Source organism: Scomber japonicus, chromosome 14 (assembly GCF_027409825.1).
Source record: "Scomber japonicus isolate fScoJap1 chromosome 14, fScoJap1.pri, whole genome shotgun sequence".
NCBI classification, from domain to species: Eukaryota; Metazoa; Chordata; class Actinopteri; order Scombriformes; family Scombridae; genus Scomber; species Scomber japonicus.
The window spans coordinates 23,376,979-23,398,940 of NC_070591.1; the positions used below are offsets into that span (position 1 = coordinate 23,376,979).

Below are 21,962 nucleotides of genomic sequence, written 5' to 3' on the forward strand. Positions count from 1 at the left end.
TACATGATCATGTGCTTGATAATTTCTGTATCAACAGTTAATGACATTTTATTCTGTGGTGGACAGTGAACATATACAGTTGATTGTATTCAAAGTGATGTCACATTACAACCTTGCCTTACAAAAAATAAATCAGTAGCAGTAAATACTACCAAGTAGCCTCCCTTTTTTCCCTCTGAATTGTTGTGAAGTAGAATAGTATAAAGTAGCATAACATAAAAAATACCTAATTAAAGAATAAGTACTGTAAAATTAACAGCAGCTGAAATAAACAGTACTTGAGTAAATGTGCTAAGTTACTACTGCTAGTGGCCAACATGGATATCTGCCACTTTACAGTAACACTTTGAGTGCCTCCTTAACGATTATTAGCTTTGAACAACTACAGCTCCCATGAGTCTTTGCTGTAGAGGCGATATTAAAACCTCACAGGAACTGTAGTTTATTAAACAAATTAACAAAATAACTTTTGTTTAGGTAAAAAAAAACAGTTAGGCACGGATGGAAATTAGTTACAGCTGCTTTTAAAGAAATTCAAGCAAACGTTATTATTGACACTATTGACATAATATTATCCATATTATGTCAATAGTGTCAATAATAGCCTAAACAACAATATCACTCCTACACTGAGACTTTGTCCATGGTTTCCCAGGTGTGTCATTTTTTCCTATGATTTTTTCCCCCAGTTATCAACTGGTTCATGTTTTGCTGAGGCAGTTTTCATATTTACGACATCACCTGAAGGCACCACCATGTTGAACCGTGACGTTTACTGAGAAAACGAAACTTACGAAGACATGGAGGCAGACTTTAGATGAAAACGGAAAAGATGCACTACATAGATAGACATTCACACTATATTGAGATTAGCACTTTGTTTTCTCATTTATATGTGAGGTTACTGTGTAGTTTATGATGGAAACGGAAAACTACGTAGCTAAACTAAACGAGTATGCACAGAAGACGCGCTCGGTTTTTATGTTCGAGGACGTCGGATCTGTTGGCCCTGATCACATTAAAACGTGAGTTGAATACAGTTTGTGGTGAGACTTAACACCTGCTAAGTTATGTGTTATTATATAGGAGTTAAACACATTTTGGAGTATTAACAGCATAGGCCCTTATTAAATGGGAGGATGGGGTATGTCCATGGAAGCACACAAACACATTGTCACACACATGGAACCTTAAGCTAACCTTAAGCTTACACACCTAAGTGTGTATTTACCAAATTGCAAACCGTTTTTATTTGTAGAAAATGAGACAATAGGTGTTTTCTGCGTGTTTCTTCAGGTCATTCATTGTCTCCAGGAATGTTTACTTTCTCATTGTGTTTTTTCTACACAGTCATGCAGCTTGTCACTACATTCAAACCACACATTCATTTCCGGTAACATTATTACTATTGTAAAATAATCGTAGGAATTTTACGATTATTATTCTACAGCATGAGAACAGTCCACAGTGCAAACAACTATGAATTCAGAAATGGACTTAATGGTAGTACCCGTTTGACAGTGGAAATGACAAGGCGTCTAGGCTACGTGATGACGCAATACATGGATCAGGGGGGTTGCCTACTTCCCTGCTCAGACTCAGAGATGTGGGTAAAGGACGGGATGAGTGCCCTAACCCCTCCACAGGAACGCATCGTCCGTCATCGAAGCAGACTGTTTTTTTGGGGGGTTTTTTGTCTGACAAGTATGACATCTACTGTAGCCTAGTGGTTCTCAAAGTGGGGCCCGGGTCTCCAGCAAAAAGGGGAATCATTTATTTTCACTTTAAATCCATCCTAAACGCTGAGGAGTATGGCTTTAATTTGTTCCATCAATGATAAAAATTAGAAATGCCTGCACATGTAATCCAAGCCACTAAAGTTAATCAGATTGAATGTTTTGATCTGACTCCGATCTTGGATTGATGCTGTTATTAATAGCGTTGCACCTACATGATGTGCATATGTATTTTAACTTCAACTCATAAACTTGTCCCATGTCATAGTTGCAGTATTGATTGTTTGTTCATAATTTTTTCCTTAGATTTAACGTAAGAGCAATCGTGAATGGTAAGGCGTATCCTGATGGTGTGGGGAAGAACAAGAAAGAAGCCAAACAAGATGCAGCAAAAAATGCCCTTACCGGCTTGTCGGAGGAAGTGGTTGACCCTGTAAGATTATTTCACTGCTTTATTGATTTACTGCCTGTGTGAATTTTTATATTAATATGTAAATTCCTAAAGCACAACAGTCTTTTTGATATGTATTTGTTGATATCTTGACAGACAGAAACCTCAGCAGTTGTGTCTGCAGCACCAGATCTCCAGACAAGTATCACTAATATCAACTATATATGTTGGCTCAATGAATATGGCCAGAAGAACAGGTTGCTGATAAACCCGGTGGAGTCAACAAAATTAGGACCTAATGATGCTATGCAGTAAGTCTTAAAGATGCATCCATATTTGGCTGTAGTTGTCCACTGATCGTAAGATCAATGGTTCAGTTCCCAGCTTCTCCAGTCCACATGTCCATGTGTCCTCGGGCAAGATACATAACCCCAAATTGCTCCTGATGTGTGATCAGTATATGAATGCGTGTGTGAATGGTGAATGTGACTAGAATACAAAAGCACTATATAATTACAGTCCATTTATGATATTTATGTGTAGTTGTTTTGTCACAATTTGAAAATACATTAAATGAAAGTTTTTGTGGTGTTAGATATTGTAGGTTTGTGGTCGGCGATAAGGAGTATCCAGTTGCCTGTGGGAAAACAAAGAGGGAAGCTAAGGAGGAGGCAGCCAAGCTTGTATATCATGAGATATGTGGTAGTAAAACTACTGAGGTGAGTTTGTCTCTAATTAAAGGCCAACTAATAAAGCATAAATTCTTTGATGGAATTGAAATGCTTCACCTTGGTTGTAATACTATTGTCACAACTGTGCAAGTGGGTTTTTTCAAATGTCCCCCAGGTCACACTGCAATCCCTTTACTATTATAAAATCATACTGTTTTGTTTTCAAGACTGGAGATGAGAAAAGCAGCAGCACACCAATCAAGCAAAAGGAGGATCTGAATCAAAATGTGTCTGAGATCTGGTGAGCACAAACTTGTCAATTTGATTCTTCATGTCAAACACTGCATGAACTAACATGAACTAACATTTAGTTTTTTCTCTGTGTGGTTATTAAAGGTTTTAATTAGTATCTGTTTTGTCTTTATTGTTAAAGTGATAAGACCAAGAACCTGAGCGTGAAGACTGAGATCAGAAACTTTGTAGAGACAAATTTCATTGGAATTATCAACCAGTACTGTCAGAAAACATCCCGCTCCCCTAAATTCATTGAAGAGAGCGCATGCGGCCCACCTCATAACCGTCAGTGAGTATGACTGAACCTCTGTGACCTGAATAGAAAAAGAATGACAGATGTGAGAGAGCAATTTTAACACTAATGATTTAAAATATTTCCTCCTTGCCTACACAGATTTTTCTACAAACTGGTGATTGACAACAAGGAGTACCCTGTAGGTGAGGGGAAGACTATCAAGGAAGCCAAACAAAAGGCAGCTGAGCAGGCCTGGTCTGCTCTTCAAGAACAGTCGGACTGGGACAGTAAGGTATTCACTATTTTCTGTTGTTTATGGTTGTTATAAATCATCTAAAATCTATATTTTCCTTTCTGTGAAACCATGCTGAAAATATGTTAACAATTTGTGTCACATATGTCAGCATACTTGTTGTGATCTGGTGAAGTGACAGCACTTTAAAATGTACAGCAGCTTTTAAACAAGGTTGTGTGTGTGTGTGGTTGCGCCTGCCGCTCTGTTGTATCGCTGTATCTAGACGTTTTGTCACCTCCTCATCTTTATCCAGTGATTGAATGATCCACAAAAAAGGTGACATTTGGATTAACAATTTTTATATCACATTTCACATATCAGAATAAATAAGCAATGATAATGCAAAAAACCGTGTTAAATGGTCATGCTAAAATTGATATGACAGCTCACCATTGCAGGTTGTTGTATAACACAACTGTCAGAACAAGAGATGGATAGATTTGCTGATATAAAGTTCAAAAGAAAGGTGGGACAGACGACAGAACCTGGTTGGCCGAGAAAATTATGAAGGGTGCTGTGGTCTTTAAAAAGCTTAGGAACTACAGCTCTATACAATACAATTGGAAAGTAAAATGTCAACATAAAGTGAAAGAAATGATGGTCAAAACTAGAAGCTGAGGCCCACGTTGTAAAGATGTACTATGTAGGATTTCCCTAAAAACAAAAACACAACATACAGACTCATACAAAAATAATTCCTCTCAGTCATCACTTATGACCCAGTAGAAGTGTGTGGTGATGTATTTATCTGCAGAGACTCTGCCCTTTGTTTGTATTTTCTTATTATTTTGCTGTGTTCAGGATGCTTCTGGGTGTCAACCTTTGGGCAATAGGTCTGTAGGCCCCAGCCAGTAACAGCACATACAGTGTGAGGTTGTGACTTGTAGCGTAGCGACCAGGTCTGCCCATATCTGCTCTCGGTCTCTGTGTCATGGATGTATAAAAAGCTGCAGGTCTGTGTGTCTTCTTCACCGAGGGCTAGGTTGAGTTACACAAACGCAGAACAGAGAGGCCACAGTGGACTCTGCATTCACTGCCTAGCTCACTCAACTGCCACAGCTCTCTTTTGGCGCGTTTCCACTATACAGTTCTAGCACTGCTCGACTCGACTCGATTCCACTCTACTCATTTTATTTTGCTTTTCCATTAGGGATAGTACTTGGTACCTGGTACTCTTTTAGTACCTGCTCTGGAGAGGTTCCAAGCGAGCCGAGCCGACACTAAAATGTGACGTCAACAGACTGCCGGCCACTGATTGGTCAGAGTGTCGTCACTGGAAGAGTCATGAGCACGATGTCCGACACAAGAATCAAACTTAGCATTTTTAAATACCGGCAACAATAGTTACAGTGATTCGGCTCTCTTCTCTTGCTTTGTGTGTGACAAAGCCACAGTTTCGCACAGCCATGCTATGACGACCCTGGCCACGTTGAGTAGGTACTATGAAGTAATGGAAAAGGTCGTTCCTGGTACCAATACGGGTCAAGTCGAGCCGAGTAGTACTAGAACTGTATAGTGGAAAAGCCATTTTTCCCTAGTTACTTGAGGTGCCAACTTTGAATGCTGTGTATTTACAAACACCAACTGACAAATCTTGCATATTATACCTTTTTAAAAAGACATTTCTACCTTCATGGCTACAGTCACATCAATGAATAAAAAACATGCTACTGTGTAAGAGCAAAACTTCCTTTGTGCTTTCAGGTATCTTTATTGTCTGTAGCTGTGTCTGAAGATGGTGCTCTAGCCAAGCTGTCAACACCACCAAGCGCACTGTAAGGCATTGACTTAAGAGAACAACAGTACAAGAGATGGTAAAGTTTGATGTTGAGAATGTTGTCCTAATTTGTCTCATTGTATTCTTTAAGGAAGTCCAGTGATGCCAAATCAAAAAGCTTGCCAACAACTAAAGGTGATTCCGTTGTATGTGCAATTTCATCAAATCCTCCAAAAGTTCAGGTCTGTTATTCCTATGTAATCCTTTTATACTGTCATGGTTTCTCAGTTTGTCATGTTCAGTCTACTGCAGCAAGTTGTATCAAGTTGCTTTAATTTATCTTGTATGTAAAAGTAGTATGACTCTGCTGGCCTTGATTACTCACTTGCAGAATGTGAAAGTGACTTACTATATTATCAAAATGCTTTTTAGTAATAATAGTAGCTTGTACATGTTTCAGGGAGTAAATTAATAGTATTACAAGAGCAGGAGTTTGTCATTATTTCCAGAGAAATTACTGATAATTAACTTTGTATGGGACTTTGTATGTATGTATGTTGAAATATGTTTTCCTACTTTTCATTACAAAGGATCAAAGTCCTGATGTGAAGCCCAAAATAAGGTAAGCCATGTTTTGACATACACTATAAAGCTACAGTACATAATATTTTACTTGTCTTTGCTCATTATTATTTTCCTTGTCTTGTTAGGATTGCAGCAAATTTCCAAAATGTCCATAGAAACAGCAAAGAGGTAAGTAAAGCTGTTGAAGATACTGAATAATCATGTAACTTTGTTTTCTACATTTACGTGTATCTTTAATCTCAATATCATGACTTTATTTTATTCATTAAGCACAGAACGGCTAATCTCAGTGAAAACAATATAAGAACTAGTCTGAGTGAGAAAACATCAACCACGTCAGTCAGTTCAAGGTATGGAGAATATATTTACAACAATTTCATGTTTTAAGTACTTCTGCAAGCTTTATTTTGTGTCGATTTTATATGTGCAACCCCGAGTATGTGTTGATTTTTTTCAACTCTTTGCATCAAAATACTTTTAACAGATTCACAGAAGAATTTGATTCCATACAGTGCCTCGGCAAAGGAGCTTTTGGTCGTGTTTTCAAGGGGAAACAAAAACTACTGGAAAAGTATTTTGCAATAAAGATTGTCCGCTGCAAAGAGTAAGTCAATTATTAAATGATGTTGTATTTTTAAAATGAGCTCTACATAGAGTTTTTATTTGTTCATGTTCGTGAACTTCTTTTGATCAGAAAAGCTTTACGAGAGGTGGGGGCGTTATCAGACCTTAACCACGTTAACATAGTTCGATACTACACATGTTGGATGGAAGAATCAGGTTACCAGTGGGACACTGCTGCTGACAATTCCAGCAACACCCAGTAAGTCTCATCCATTTACTAAAATTCTTACTTAACTGTACTCATTTACAAAACATTAAGGTGTCATTGTGACATTTTATTTTCTTATTTTCTAAGGTCCACTGGTAATTCACCTGCAAAGTTCCTCTATATTCAGATGGAGTTATGTGACCCCAAAACACTCAGAGTGTGGATAGATGAGAAGAACACACAGAATGTAAAGAAGTCCCTGCGAGACTCCAAGAGAAAAGAAGACAGTTTAGCTATTGCACTGCAGATAATCAGTGGAGTTGAGTATGTTCACTCCAGTAAACTCATCCACAGAGACCTGAAGGTGAGACCAACTAGACAAGGTTTTAGGTTACTATTGCATGTCTTTCATGGAGTTAAATGTTTTTGTTTCTTTCCTCTGGTTAGCCTGCCAACATCATGTTTGGGCGGGATAAAACAGTGAAGATTGGGGACTTTGGTCTGGTCACTGCCGAGAATGACGACGATGCTGAAAACTTGCTGGAGAGGACCGTGTACAAAGGAACCCCATCATACATGGCTCCTGAGCAGGTTAGATCATCTATTGTTTACATAAAGTTCAGATGCTTCTGTATTGAATATTGATTATTAAAGAAAGACATTAAAAAGGTAACCTGTGGAGATTTTAACCACTAGTGATGCTGTAAGGCAAAAGAGACATCTGTTAATATCAAGTTCTTCATTTATTACAGAAGACCAGGAAGACTTACGACCGAAAAGTGGACATATTTGCTCTGGGATTGATATATTTTGAACTCCTCTGGAACCTCCCTCCTGACCAAGACAGGAGAGCAGTGAGTTCAGACATTCTTCTTCTTCTTCTTCTTCTCATTATTTTTATTATTCCATGCTAAAAGCCAATTGGGCAGCTTTTTAATTGTATAATACTAATTACATGTTTTTTCACCCTTTCATCACTTTTTGAATTCCAGATTTGGGATAATGCCAGAAACCAGAACTTTCCTCAAGGATTTTTACAGTATTTTCACAAAGAGGTACATCAGCTTCTTCTCAATGCACTTGAAACACATGAAACAGTATTTTCAACAGGGGCGCTAGTGAGGCTGAGGTACAAAGGTTTGCACTGTTAGAATACTTCATCCGTGAAGCCCCAAAAGGACAAGTAGCCAAAACAGAACTGTTGATGGTGTGAATAAAAAGAGAAATATCAATTTCAATCAATTGAAACAGATGGCAGTGGAAAATATTCAGTCTGTTAGGTAGCACAAGTAAGTCTGCATGTGGAAAATAATGTAGAGAAGGACTGCAGAAGCATTGACATCACTTATTTATATTACAGAGATCTCCAATGGTTGTTCTTTTTGTTATGTTGCAGAGTCAATTTATAAGGTCAATGCTGTGCATGAAGCCAGAAGATCGACCTGAAGCAAGTAAATTAAAGACTGATTTGGAGGAGTACCTTCAGACAACTTTGATGCTAAAAAACATGCTTCGTGACAGCAGGACTGTGTGATTATTACAAGGAACTATTCTCCCAAAAGATCACATACATGACTGTTGAGCATCATATTCCATTTGACATGTACTTGGAGTGTCTTTTTTATTAACTGTGTTTTTTATGAACTGATATAACATAATTTATCACTATCATGATGAAAAAGATACCTCACTCATTATATTTCACTGAAAGCACCATTATACATTTTTAACGAATAATTAGATAGTGGTTAATTACTTCAACTGGTATTGAAATTATGTATTCTATGATGAAAATAGTTCAAGGAATTCAAAGCGATGCCCCATAATGAAGAGGCTTAATTAAAAAACTAAAACATTTGTCAACTAGTGTGTAGTAATCATTCGACTACTGTGCTGTTCATTTATGTATTGTTGTATTTTTAGTGCAGCTGGATATTTTGGAGTGCTCTACAGGTGATCTGCTTCGTTTTTACATTTAAATTAGTCTGTAGAGGAATTTTATCAACTCTGAGGACCAGAAACAGTTAATGACTAACTATGGGTAAATATTCAGGTAAATTGAAAGACTGCCCCATAGGTTTTATGTGAATGGCAGGACCTAAGAAGAAGGCAAAATCAAATCTTGTGTGGGTTGGCAACAGTTTAGTAAATATAACTTTTAGAAACTATCACAGATACCACAGTTCCTGCCATATTAACAGTGATAGCAATAGGTATTTTGCTTAACTACGTCACATTTTGTGGGTTTGTGCTCTGCGGAGATGCCGGCAATGTTGTTGGCACTCTAGTGTAGAGGGGAAAAAACAAAGTTTGTTAATACAGCCTGAGAGGAAATTCAACTTTAAGGATTGACTTCTTTAAGAAAGAAATCTGAAGGAATGATTATGAGAGAAACAAAAGGTAAGTGTCGCACCTGTCAGGGTGTTGAATATGTTTTGTGGTATGAGATGAGCAGAAGATGCCTTGAAAACTCTATTTACCCAGGATATGTCTGTGTCTTATTGGACATTGGTGTTCTACTGTGGTGTGTCCTGACAGCAAAAATTAGCCCTAATCAATGCAAGCCATTCAACAGAATCTTTACATTTAGGGATATCCAAATGACCATATTAAGGTGCAAAATGTAATGTTTGTAGATATACTGTAAGCATTTTCTGCTGCACTAGAATGAAAGTGCTGTTGTTTAAAGGAACATTGTTTCAGTCTTGGTAGTTGTCAGCTAGGATGACTCTGTTAGTGTCCAGTTTCATTTGAAGATTATGGTTGTTTTTTTTTTTTTTTATAAGGTAGTGGAAAGCAAGCTATGCAGCAAAAGTCGTATGCGGAAATCAAACCAGCGACGTTATTTATACCCATGTGTCGCACGCAGTTAGTATCCATGACTACTGGACACTAATATTACTTTCAGTTTCGATTGCTGAGTACTTGAACATCGCGGACGTGATGCCTTTACGGGGAAGTCGAAACTTACGGATATTAGTCGGCGCAATAGAAGGAGCACGGCAGAGTGAGGTTGGAGGTGGAAAAGACAGGACCGCTGCAAACTTTGTACTCATTTTTTATCATATTTTTATGCCAAATCCTGACCGATGGGACTTTTTCGATGGCGTCTGGAAACTACGTGGCTGAATTAAACGAATATGCGCAGAAAGCACGCTTTACCCTGAGATATGAGGACCTCGGCTCTGTCGGCCTTGAACATGCTAAAGTGTGAGTTGTATTCATTTCTAATAACACTGGGAATGACATTGTCACTTGTGTCGTATTCGTGCTCGACAGAAATGGATACTGTTACTGGTGGTGTTTTTTATATCAACACTCAGAAAAACTGCAAGTCATCATGATGTTATTTTATATCAGTAAACATCAGCAATGCCACCTTACTACTTGTAGTTTAGAGACAACAATCTAACTACCGACTACCAGTATCACACTGTGGTAACTGATATGTATCCACCTCTTTATGGTCATCGGGTGTTGATCAGAGTTACATTATATCTCAGAGTAATGTAGAGTTATGTAGCCAAAGCCCACCTGCAACCTGGGTGTTTCAAAATGTGACATTTCTGTATCTCCACCATCAGTGTATCAATATTAATTGCTGTGTTGGGAAAGCTTCTTGGAAAGTGTGGAATGTGTAGTCAGCTTCCAGTTACATTAAATGAAGTTGCACTACACTAATGCACCCTCCCTTCTCCTCCTCTTCCTCCTCCTTCTCCTCCCCCTCCTCCTCAGTGAGATGTAACTAAACTGCAGCAGTAGTTGGCAGAAGCAGAATGGTATTTTTCTAAATCTAAGAGTATATTCAACCCAGTGTATCCATGCCACTCTTGGCATGCCAATTCAACAATTTGTTATTTGATATGGTGAAACAATCACCCTAAAAAATCCCAGATAGTCAAATAATATAAACAGATTGTGAGTTTTATTGTAGTCTGTGCTTGGAGTGCTTAAACTATTTTTAAAAATTGGGGGCTGGATTGTTGTTAATTTTTCATAATTAAACAACTACCACAAGGCTGGAAGATACAACATATTACCTATGACTTTATTCCACATGGCTCCACCTTGTGGAACAACAGAACTATTACAATCAATAGAAGTGATTTTTTTTTTAATGAACTGGAAGTTACACAAATTTGAGAAGTACCTCGAAATTATATAAGTACAGTGAATAAAGAGACTGAAATAGTGTCTTTGACTATCATCACTATTCCAAAATTCCACTATTCATGTCTTACTACAGGCTGAATATAGTGTAGATTTATGTCATTTTATGCACCCCACTACCAACTCAAATTAACTATCCTATATATAACAAAGTTTTTACTGTTCCTCCACAGATTTACCCTGAGGGTAGTCCTTAATGGTAAGGTCTGTCCTAATGGTGTGGGGAAGACCAAGAAGGAAGCCAAACAAAATGCAGCTGAAAATGCCCTGAAATCCTTGAGCAAAAAACAGGACCCAGATGAATCAGTAAGATTAAGGTTCCTTTTTGCTTAACCAAAGCATGTTAATTTGTAGGTATTTAAAAGTAAAAGACCAATTTATGGTATATGTTTCCTTAATGTATATTTGTTGTTATCTTGACAGACAGAAGCTTCTGCAGCAACAGATCACAGAAGTGTCAATGCCATCAACTATATATGTTGGCTCAATGAATATGGCCAGAAGAACAGGGTGTCAATAAAGCCGGTGTCAAGCTTGGGACCTGATAATACGACACAGTAAGCCTCTTCACTGCATCTAAATTCATACTCGGCTATTTTGAACATGAATTAATCAAATATTTTTTTAACATTAGATGCTGTAGGTTTGTGGTTGGTGATAAAGAGTACCAAAATGCCTGTGGGAAAACAGCGAGGGAAGCTAAAGATAAAGCAGCCAAGCTTGTATATGATGATGTATGTGGCAGTAAAACTGTAGAGGTAAGTAGTAATACACAGCAGTTTCTTTTGGCTAACCTTCAAACGCATTGTGTTGTAAAGTGTCATTTACTCATCAGGCCACAGTACAATATTTGAACCCTCCCAAAACTGTACTTTTTGTTTTCAAGACTGCAGATGCAAATTACAACTCTGCATCTGGTCAACAAAAGGCGGAACCAATTCGACGTCTTATTGACATGTGGTGAGTGAATCACAATAGCAATGTATTGTTTAATTTAGCTGTTTTCATCAGTGTGTAATGTTACTTTTTTCTTACAGTAATATGACAAGAAGCCTGTGTGTGAACTCTGAAGATGAAAGCATTACAGAGACAAATTTCATAGGATTGGTCAACCACTATTGTCAGAAAACAAATCGCTCCCGTACATTCATTGAGGAGAGGAGATCTGGCCCAGCTCACGACCCTCAGTGAGTATGAATGAACCTTTGTGACCTGACTAGACAAAGCAGATGCTAACTGTCAATTGATATTAATTTGTAAACAATATTAAATTTAAACAATTTCCTTCTTTTCAAAACTTCACTCAGATTTTTCTACAAATTGATGATCGACAGAAAGGAATACGATGTGGGTGAGGGTAAGACTATCCAAGAAGCCAAACAAAAGGCAGCTGAGCTGGCCTGGTCTGCTCTTCAAGAACAGTCAGACTGGGACAGCAAGGTATTTCATATTTTCTACTCTCTTTATGTCATCAAACATAGTTCAGAAGAATAGTTTAACTGTAGATGTGTCTGCCTCAAAATTGACTGCTCACGGGGACCATATTCACCACTGTCTACCTGCTATAGTCCTAACCATAGAATATTCAAGCAAGGTATTTTATTTTATTTTCTCCTTTCTGTTCTGGGCAGTGTGGTTCTGTTTGTTTTTGTTGTTTTTTCTGGAAACAACCATATTGAGAAAAGACATTTTTGTTCTGTGCATTGTAGGTGTCTGTCAAGTCAACAGGTTCCGAAGACGAGTTTTCAATTTCATCAGCTGCACCGTAAGGCACTCATAATTAGTAGGAGAGTAGCTCATAGGGTTAAATACTAAGACAACTATACTCATGTATTGTATTATATTCACCCAGGGAATCCCAGGAATCACCATCACAACGTTTCCCTGTGAGTACAAGTGACTCAATAATATTCTGCGATTCATCAAACCCTTACAGTGCTCAGGTCTGTTCTCTCATGATCATAAAAAATATGTTGTAGTTAAAGTACAGATCCTCACTCATAAGAAATAATGTTTAAAGAGTGCAACAGACTAGTGGAATTGTTAGAGCAAGAAAGTTTCATTTGGGCCTGTGTTCCCAAATTGTTTTGAATTTCCAAAACCAACAGTCCGACAGCCACATCGGCTTTCTGCAGCAGTTGGTCAGGAGTGCACAGTGGGGTTCTTGCATGGGCCCCGACTGCTCTGCCGTAGCTATAGCACCAAGCCAGGCCATGATGTAGTTTGGTGTTCAGTCAGTTCAGTCGTGTCACAGCCGTGTTAAGTTACTGCTGATGCAAACCAAACAATTCCTGCTGCTGCTTCACATTAAAAGCTTTCCACCAGGGAGTTGGCTGGAGGATTTATCTATGAAGAAATTATAGGAACTTAACTTTTGCAGGATTAGTGTTTCTTTCATCATTGGTGCTGTTCTTCAATAAAAACGGTCCTTGCATATAGACATACTGTATTCTGCACTATTTGGCTAAAGTTTTGACCATTGCAGGGAGGGACAGCCAACAAGGTCACATATTTTTTTCAGAACATGCTACATTGTAACATTATTGCATGTATTATTACTATTATTTTTTATTTGACTTTTTTATCTATTTTTTTTGCATTTTAGGTGTCCTTCAGGTCAACCACATCTGAGGATAATGCATCAAGTAAATTGTCAACACCAACTTCATTGTAAGGCACTTAATGAAATTAATGTTACAGCAGATTGTAGTATTCAATCCTGAAAAAGCTGGACTCATGCCTCTTATTATATTCTCCTAGGGAATCATTTTCATCATCACAAAGCATGTCATCGGGTACAGGTGACTCAGCACTGTTCAGTGAATCGTGGAACCTCTCCAAGGATCAGGTCTGTTGTTTTTCTCACAATCTTAAAAAACTGTGATTGTTGAAAGAAAAATACACCTTTTATATTCTGTTTGCTCTGTATGTGATTAGTGGCAGAATAGTAGTAATATAATAAGATGAAGAAAATTCAGTTTGTCTTGTCTATGAACATAGAGAGCTGCATTTTTCTGTAAATGCAATACCAGTGAGCTGCAGAGGTTGTCAATATAAACAGTATATACTACATGATGTGTCAGACTACACATATATCTTAGAACCTAAAGAATGCACAATAGTAATCATCATAGTTTTCAGCATTTTAAATCTCTGTCCTATCTTATTCACAGGATGCTGTCAAAGACAAGAACATCCAAAATGGTGTTAATGAGACATCAACCCAGCCAAAGTATGAAAAAATACATTGTGTGTAGTGCAGTCTTTTTGTACTGCTATGCTATATTTGTATCCCAATATGTGCAGTCGTTACATTTTAACTAAACAATTGCATTAATCTCAACAGGTTTGAACAAGACTATGATATCATAGAATGCATTGGCCATGGGGCCTTTGGTTGTGTGTTCAGAGCAAGGCAGAAACTTCTGAAAAAGGATTTTGCTGTAAAAGTCGTGCGATGGCAAGAGTAAGTATGCAGTGGAAGTTCCAGCCTACATTGTAACATGAACAATGTTTGTGCAAGTACTTTGTTTACCAGTAGACTTTCTTGTTATTCTTTGGATCAGAAAATCTCTTCGAGAGGTGGCAGAATTATCAGTCCTCCATCACCCAAATATTGTTCGGTTCTACACATGTTGGAGGGAGAAGTCTGGATACAAATGGGATGAAGATGATGACTGTTACAGAGCTGTTGGGTAAGCTGCATCTACTTGCCTTATGTCTTAACTTTTTATAAAAGTTAAAGGAAAGTAATTAAAACCCATTCTCGTTGTTTTTCTAGAAACCGTAATTCCTTGTTCCTCTACATTGAAATGGAAATATGTGACAAAACACTTGAGGAGTGGATTAATACAAACACCACTCTGCAAGCCTCCAAGAGAAGAGAAGAAAGTCTAAGCATTGCTCAGCAAATAGTCAGTGGTGTTGAATACATTCACTCCAATAAGCTCATCCACAGGGACCTTAAGGTGAGATACAACACTACAGTGTATGACTAAGACAAAATCAATACAGGAGTCATATCATAGTTCAATACAGCTTAGACTTTTGCTGTACAGTACTAAAAGTTTTACAACCTCTTCTGTTATTGCCCACCACACAAGGAGCTAGTTGTTAATGTGTTTTCATGTCTGTTTTTCCTTCTCAATGGTTAGCCTTCAAACATCATGTTTGCACTGGATAGGTGGAAGATTGGGGACTTTGGTCTGGTCACCAGAGATGATGATAATGACATGGTAGAGAGAACAGTGGACAGAGGAACTCCAAGTTACATGGCTCCTGAACAAGTGAGATGGTTGTTAATGACAATAAAGTTTCATTCTTCTGTATAATTGTTTTAACTGTGTTACTACAGTAGAACACCTGTACAGCTGCCACACCTAACAATTCCACCAGATATCCTGAAGCTCAGCCACACCTGCCTTTACTGTCAGCAGTGAGAGCTGTAAAATCAAACAGTATTCAACAAAATATCAGATACCCTGGAGAGAAGAGCATTTTCTAATCAGCGGTAGTAGCATGTAAAATATGCTGGCTTATAATGTAACTCATTTTGAACAGTAGTGACATATTTTTCCACCTTCTTTATTTTTGTAATTATTTTAGTGTTGTTTGGAGCCAATGTGTTACAGCTTTTATGCCAAAAGAACATTATTTTAAAATGTAATTGCACATTTAACTAGTAAAAACAAGAGCTTCATTTACTATATGAGCGTAACTAGTTAAAGTGATTGAGGGGAAGCATTGGGTTGCTGAAGTGCCTTTCATCAATATTGTGTTTTTATATCTATCACAGAAGAGGGGGAACTATGACCGAAAGGTGGACATATTTGCTTTGGGGTTGATATACTTTGAACTCCTTTGGAAAGTGTCTACTATCTCTGAAAAATCAATGGTGAGTCTTTCATGGACAGAATGTAACATATGCTGTATACATTATACAAATTATGAGTTTTTTTCAGGATAACTAACATGTACTTTCATCTTTTTGTCACTGCATGAATACCAGATTTGGCGCGGAGTCAGAAGTCAGAAGTTCCCCACAGAGTTTTCACCGACTTTTCCCCAAGAGGTAAATTGCCCCAATCTTTTGATATATTCTTATTCTTGCATGATGCTAACTGATTTATTTGGTACACAAAGCAGTGTTTTTATTTTGTTTTTCATCTGTGAAGCCTCAAAGAATAAAGATGCAAAATCACTTCTGCAACTGTTTGCATGTGAATAATGTCCATACAGTACAGATGAGGTTATGAGAAGATGATGTCACTTTCAAAAGACTTTCATTAGACAGTTGCCTAAATGAAATGTTGCACTATGACAGCATGTATTATTATTATAAGTGATGAGATTTTTGTTTGTTTTTCGCAGAGTAAACTAATTACATCAATGCTCTGTGAGAAGCCAGAGGACCGACCTGACTCAAGTAAACTGAAGACAGAGCTGGAGAAGTGGGCTCAGATACTTAATGCACAAAAAAATATGCATCAGCAAAACCAAACCATCTGATCATCACAAGGACTTGTGATAAGTCAGAGGAGAGTGTGGGAATCTGTCTTTTCAGATTTCTGAAATTTAATCAAATTATTTGATATGCTGTTATAATTATGACTATGTAAGAAAATGATCATGAACTGCACTTACATAGTAATTTAACTTGAGATCCATACAAAGAGCTTCACTAGGTTTCACATTCAAACACAAACACACACACACACACACACACACACACACACACACACACACACACACACACACACACACTCCTATGGTAATGGATCTCATCATCTCAGTATGGGGATCTGTGTTTTGCTCAAGGACTCCTTGTGTCAGGAGGTCAAGTGTTGTTAGGAGGTCAAATTGTTATGTCATGAATTTAAAAAATGTGGGTATTCTCATCTGTCTAATTTCTCACAAATTATCATGAACCAGTTACTTTCTGTGGTACAGTATATGACATTTTATTCTATAGTGGAAACGGACAGTGATGTTACATTACATTCATTGCCTTTAATAAATCATTGGTGATCTGGGGTAATGTGGTCATTCATTTCCAGTCTATATGTGGACAACCCTGCAACCCTCTCATGCAGCTGCAATTAGTATAAGCACTATCTGAGCTCCTGAGATACCTGAGCAGGTATGCAATATCCAGGGATGATTGGCACCTGTCATGGCTGTCCTCTGGATGAAGTGGAATCAAGCAAGCTAAGAAGAAGTAGTAAATACATTTGAATAATTTGAATAAATGTATTTCGGGTCACTTTTATAATTGATGGTAGCTATAATTATGCTAACAATAGCTGCTGTCCTCCTTTAAAAGCCTTTTGGAGCCTACGCGGAAAGAGTATTTGGAACTATAGAGTTAGGTTTTTGGTGGAAATGCATTAACCTTTTAAGATTTCCCTCTGTAGGAATAAGATGGTTGCACATGTGACCATGGTTCTCCAAGTAGACAAACATTTTTCTCAACTGAACACATTTTTTTTTTTAAAGAATCAAGGAGAAATCATGAAATAAAAATATTTCTCATTAATTGGATTGGCTGGTTTGTAGTTTGTGATGATGCTCTGACATTTAGAATAGCTGGTACTGTAAGTGGTACCTGTTTGATGGCCCAGTTTTACACTGCTTAGCCTGATTATTTCACTCACAGTAGCCATTGGTTGGTTATAGGGATAGGGTGAAAACTCAAAATTTCCTGAAACTTAAAATAATGAGTTTGACAGAGACATTAACAATCACTCTTTACTTTAAATTGAGTCTAACAGTGGTAACACTAATATACTGTGACAGTATAATTTCAATGTATGAATCAGGTTTCAGTAAAATAGGCTACTTAAATCTTTGGGGAAAATTGAGTTCTTGTTTGGGGCACTACTTTCTAATAACACACATTTTATGCATACATTTAAAAAAAATGTTTTCTAGACTTAACATGATTACTGTTGATTTTTGATATATGAATTGGCTCACAGACATGCACTTCATGGTCCACGATTAGAATTCATAATTTTAGTTAATGTCAGCTTTTCTATTTTTTCCATTTGCTACTTGGTATTTCTAGAGGGAGTATTGTAGTTTTATTCACCTGTAATTGTTTGACAGCTAGTCAGTCCTTATTTTGATGTATTTCACACACAAAAAAGAAATATGTGTTTTTTTTTTATAAAAAAAAATGGAGCTTTAGGACTCAATGGTACATAGAAATGTATTTGCAATTAAGTTTTTTTTAAAGATTATACTGCCAAATACTATCAGGCAGGGTGTATGTGGGACAATTTCTGCTAATGTCATTTCAGACTGACATTTTGATATGAAGCTAATATCTTGTATCCACACTCATAGTATACATATCAGTACCATTCTGAAATCCCAAAGGTGTCTTCTAATCATATCAGAGAGGAGAATTTAAATATCCCACACGGGGAAGAAGCTGCAAATAAAAGTGTTCTTTGTGCCAAATTCTCACAGATCATGTACCTGTCTTAATGTGGGACAGTTCAGGCTGAAATCTGGGAGACTCACTCGGAGGCTGAAAGGTTTACATCACCTTAAAACCTAAAAACTTCTCTGATCATTATCACTTAAGGTGAAAATAGCCTTCATGCCCACATTTGGTCATATCAGTAATTACAATGTATTTACTGTTACATAGTATAGTAATGTACAATAGTTTATTATGTTTTGATAGTAGTAATAACATCATTTGTAACATCCCTAAAAATAAGTTACAATTAGGAATTACAAGACTAAGACCCCTGAATAATTGGTATTGTATAAACATTCAGTGGTTTGAAGTATGAGACACGTTCTCACCATATTTTAGCATCATTTGATGCATAAATATAGGCTATCATAAACACAATCTGATAACAAATGGCAACATTGCTTAATTTATGACCCATTTATATCTTTAACATTCAATTACTAAATCCTTTGTTTTAGCAGATTCCATTGACCCCATCTATTACATCAGATGTTATTTCAAATTACACAGCACCCCTGGTTTAATGTAACAGCACTACTAATCATTGGCAATTGGAAGACAAAGCTCCTTAGGTGTAAGTAAAGGGCAATATACTGCAATAGACTAGGGTGCAACAAAAATCCAGCTCATAAAATGATGCATCAATGTTAAAATGCCTGGTCCGATAAAAAGGGATACAAATACTTTTACTCATGAGGTAAAAAAAAGATGTGAGTATCTGTACATTCCCGTTACCCACAGCCTTTACGTCACTTTTTCGAAGAGGCTGACAGGAATGACAACATCCGGTGGGCGTGTTTTCTGAAGGGAGCGTAATTTAAAACTCACTTGCATTGCAGCACAATAACTAGTCTAGTGCATACTGTTGTTAAAAGCATGCATGGCTTTATGATTCGGAATGGGGAAGAAAAAGAACTACACTTCTAAACTGAACGATCATGCAGCGAAAACACAGTGTGAGGTTGAATATGAGGACATTATCAATGAGGGACCAGATCGCACTGAAAGGTGAGTTAAAGTCATAGAATGTATAGAAGAAATGAAAGTGAAAGTATGATAACAAGCTACAGGTTGTATTTACACAGATAGCTTTGCACATAAAATGATTTATTCAAAACCAAGTTCTTCGCGTACCAACTTGTTATTCCTAAATAAAAAAAGAAGCTATATGTTTATGTAGCGCAGTGCAGACCGTTTGATGTTTGAGTGAGATCATCAATCCAGTTAAATGCGTTGGTTGTGCATCACAGAATAGAGCTTGACTGATAATACACAGTTGATATTTTATACATTTCTTTCGATTAAAACGCGCCTCGGACAAAAAGTATGAGAAAGTATTGCCGGGGAGTTTCTAATAACTTCCTCATGAAGGGGGATGCCGACCACGTTTTTGCAGCTCTCAACTCAGCGAATTTAGCTATATTCTTCGTTACTGTGGATAATTATCTGCTGTGCATGTAAACGTAGTTCTGCTCAAGCACCTTCACCCCTCTCCTTCTTTTAGCGACTTTCTCGCTTATCTCATAGGTGTTAACGTTAGTTAGGGTTAGCGCCAAAGCTTCATTTACAGGTCATTTAGCTCGCTTAGCAGCAAACTTAGCTCGCTTAGCAGCCAATTTAGCTCGCTTAGCAGCAAATTTAGCTCACTTAGCAGCAAACTTAGCTCGCTTAGCAGCAAACTTAGCAAACAGCAGTGAAAACGCAAAGGCACAATGCAGAATTTGCAAAATGAAGTTATCATATCGAGCAGTGTCAACAAACAACCTTCACAGACACATGAGAACTGTACATCCGGCAGTTCAGTTGGGGGAAAAAATGCAAGCTAGCCTACCTCCTTCCAAAAATGCAAGCTAGCCTACCTCCTTCTGCCAGTGCATTCATTGGTCGTTTCAGAGAGTTACATGGGCCTGTAAATGCAATGAAAACAAATGGCTACAGCAATTTATTGATATTAGAAAATTTAATTTTTACTTTTGAATACTTCAGTACAGAGGATGTGTTGAATATTTTAAGAGATATATGAGTACACATACAAATCATAAGTCAAAACAGCGCTACATTTGAATTATAAAAGGTATAATGGTAAAATAAAGAGCCGTCTCTGGTGAGCTGAGTCAAATGATCCTACTCACTAAGGCGCATCTATTGCTGTTTTGGCCTTGAATATCCTTGGTCCTACATTCTAAGATAAAACATATCTGTGCCAGAGGGATATTTGCCTTGCATTCCTGCTGCTGAACAGCACCAAATAATACAACATTACTACACATCATACATCTCATGTCATCATGTCATCCCATGATAGAAAGTAAATAAAGTAAAGTAATGATAAGAACTTTGTCAGGACAAAAACTAAAAAACCAATAAAGAGTTGGGTACTGGCACATATTTAACCCTGTGAACATTGCATCCACATGGGATTGCATCCATCCAACATTATGTGTGTTAATATACATGTACCCTTATGTATATTTTGTACCCTTACATATATTTTCCCATCCCAGATTCTTCCAGAGGGCTGTGGTTGATGGTGAAGCCTTTCCCATTGGTGAGGGGAGGAACAAAAAGGCTGCCAGGCAGAATGCAGCTAAAAATGCTCTGAGAGCTTTGAGCAATAAGGAAAACCCAGGACCAGTCGTAAGATTATTATTCATCTTTGTTAAAATGGTGCATGTTGGATTGTGTGTATGTACAGACAGAGCATGTCACATTTATTTGTACTTTGCCAGATAGATGGTGGTGATGGCTAAAAAGTGTTTCTTTGTTTCTTTCAGGCAAAAAATGCTACAAAAGATCCTGCTGCACCAGTTCATCCGAAATGTATCACTAAACTCAACTTTGAAAGCAATGATTCTGGTCAACAGAAGAGGGTCCCATTAAAGCCTGTGAAGGCAACTAATCTGAGACAAAACGGTGCTGCTCTGTAAGTTTTCAAACTGCATCCCAATTCATCTGTAATTATTTAGCCAGCCTGTGAAATGGAGTAAATAAATAAAAAAAATGTTATTTGTTGTTGCAGGTTTGTGGCTTGTCATAATGAACACAAAGCTGCCTTTGGTGAAAGAAGGAAGAAAACTAAGGAGATAGAAGCCTGGCTTTCATATCAGGAACAGCCTAGAACAGAGGTATTAAATTCAAATTCACTGAGGTCCAATTTGTGAAAATTTCCTCAAGTGAAGGTCTGGAACATCATAATGTCTGTTATTTTTCAGTACCTTGAAGTAGAATGGTAGTTACATCAGCATCTGTGTGGCTAGATTGTAGACTGTCAAATAAAAAACAGTAGAATTCAAGAATATGAAGACAATATTTATTGCTATTTACACTGAACTTATGGGATTCAAATAAATAATAAAATAAATACATTTTCTTTTCTTATATCAAATAAAGATGCAATTTTAAAATAAAGTGCATTACAGAAAGCTTTTGATTGTGCTTTTTAAATAAAGTGCTTGGTTTTAGAAAAAACATTAAAAATTCCTTTTTACTGGGTGGCTGCAAACATTTGACACCACCCACATTGAGGGTTCTCTGGTCTGTACTCGTCCACTTTTACCGAGAAGCCATACCCGTTAAAATAGAAATGCTCAGACAGAATTTAACAATC

The 21,962-nt window shown here is 37.4% G+C and overlaps 1 protein-coding gene across 1 annotated transcript; it reads left to right on the forward strand.

Moving 5' to 3' along the window:
• Nucleotides 1-759: 759 nt before the first annotated feature.
• Nucleotides 760-16,894, forward strand: LOC128372549 (uncharacterized). Its single transcript, XM_053332645.1, is given in 37 exon segments — nucleotides 760-1,025; nucleotides 2,043-2,169; nucleotides 2,284-2,438; nucleotides 2,723-2,846; nucleotides 3,026-3,099; nucleotides 3,232-3,381; nucleotides 3,487-3,619; nucleotides 5,327-5,397; nucleotides 5,491-5,581; nucleotides 5,930-5,961; nucleotides 6,050-6,092; nucleotides 6,195-6,274; nucleotides 6,409-6,528; nucleotides 6,619-7,060; nucleotides 7,144-7,287; nucleotides 7,449-7,550; nucleotides 7,689-7,751; nucleotides 8,093-8,224; nucleotides 9,689-9,906; nucleotides 11,040-11,172; nucleotides 11,290-11,423; nucleotides 11,501-11,624; nucleotides 11,753-11,826; nucleotides 11,904-12,053; nucleotides 12,174-12,306; nucleotides 12,576-12,631; nucleotides 12,719-12,809; nucleotides 13,472-13,536; nucleotides 13,627-13,714; nucleotides 14,040-14,098; nucleotides 14,213-14,332; nucleotides 14,433-14,561; nucleotides 14,648-14,834; nucleotides 15,021-15,152; nucleotides 15,662-15,760; nucleotides 15,875-15,937; nucleotides 16,237-16,894. Coding segments are annotated over 37 exon segments (4,386 nt in total). The 5' UTR covers nucleotides 760-915; the 3' UTR covers nucleotides 16,375-16,894.
• The last annotated feature ends 5,068 nt before the right edge of the window (nucleotides 16,895-21,962 follow it).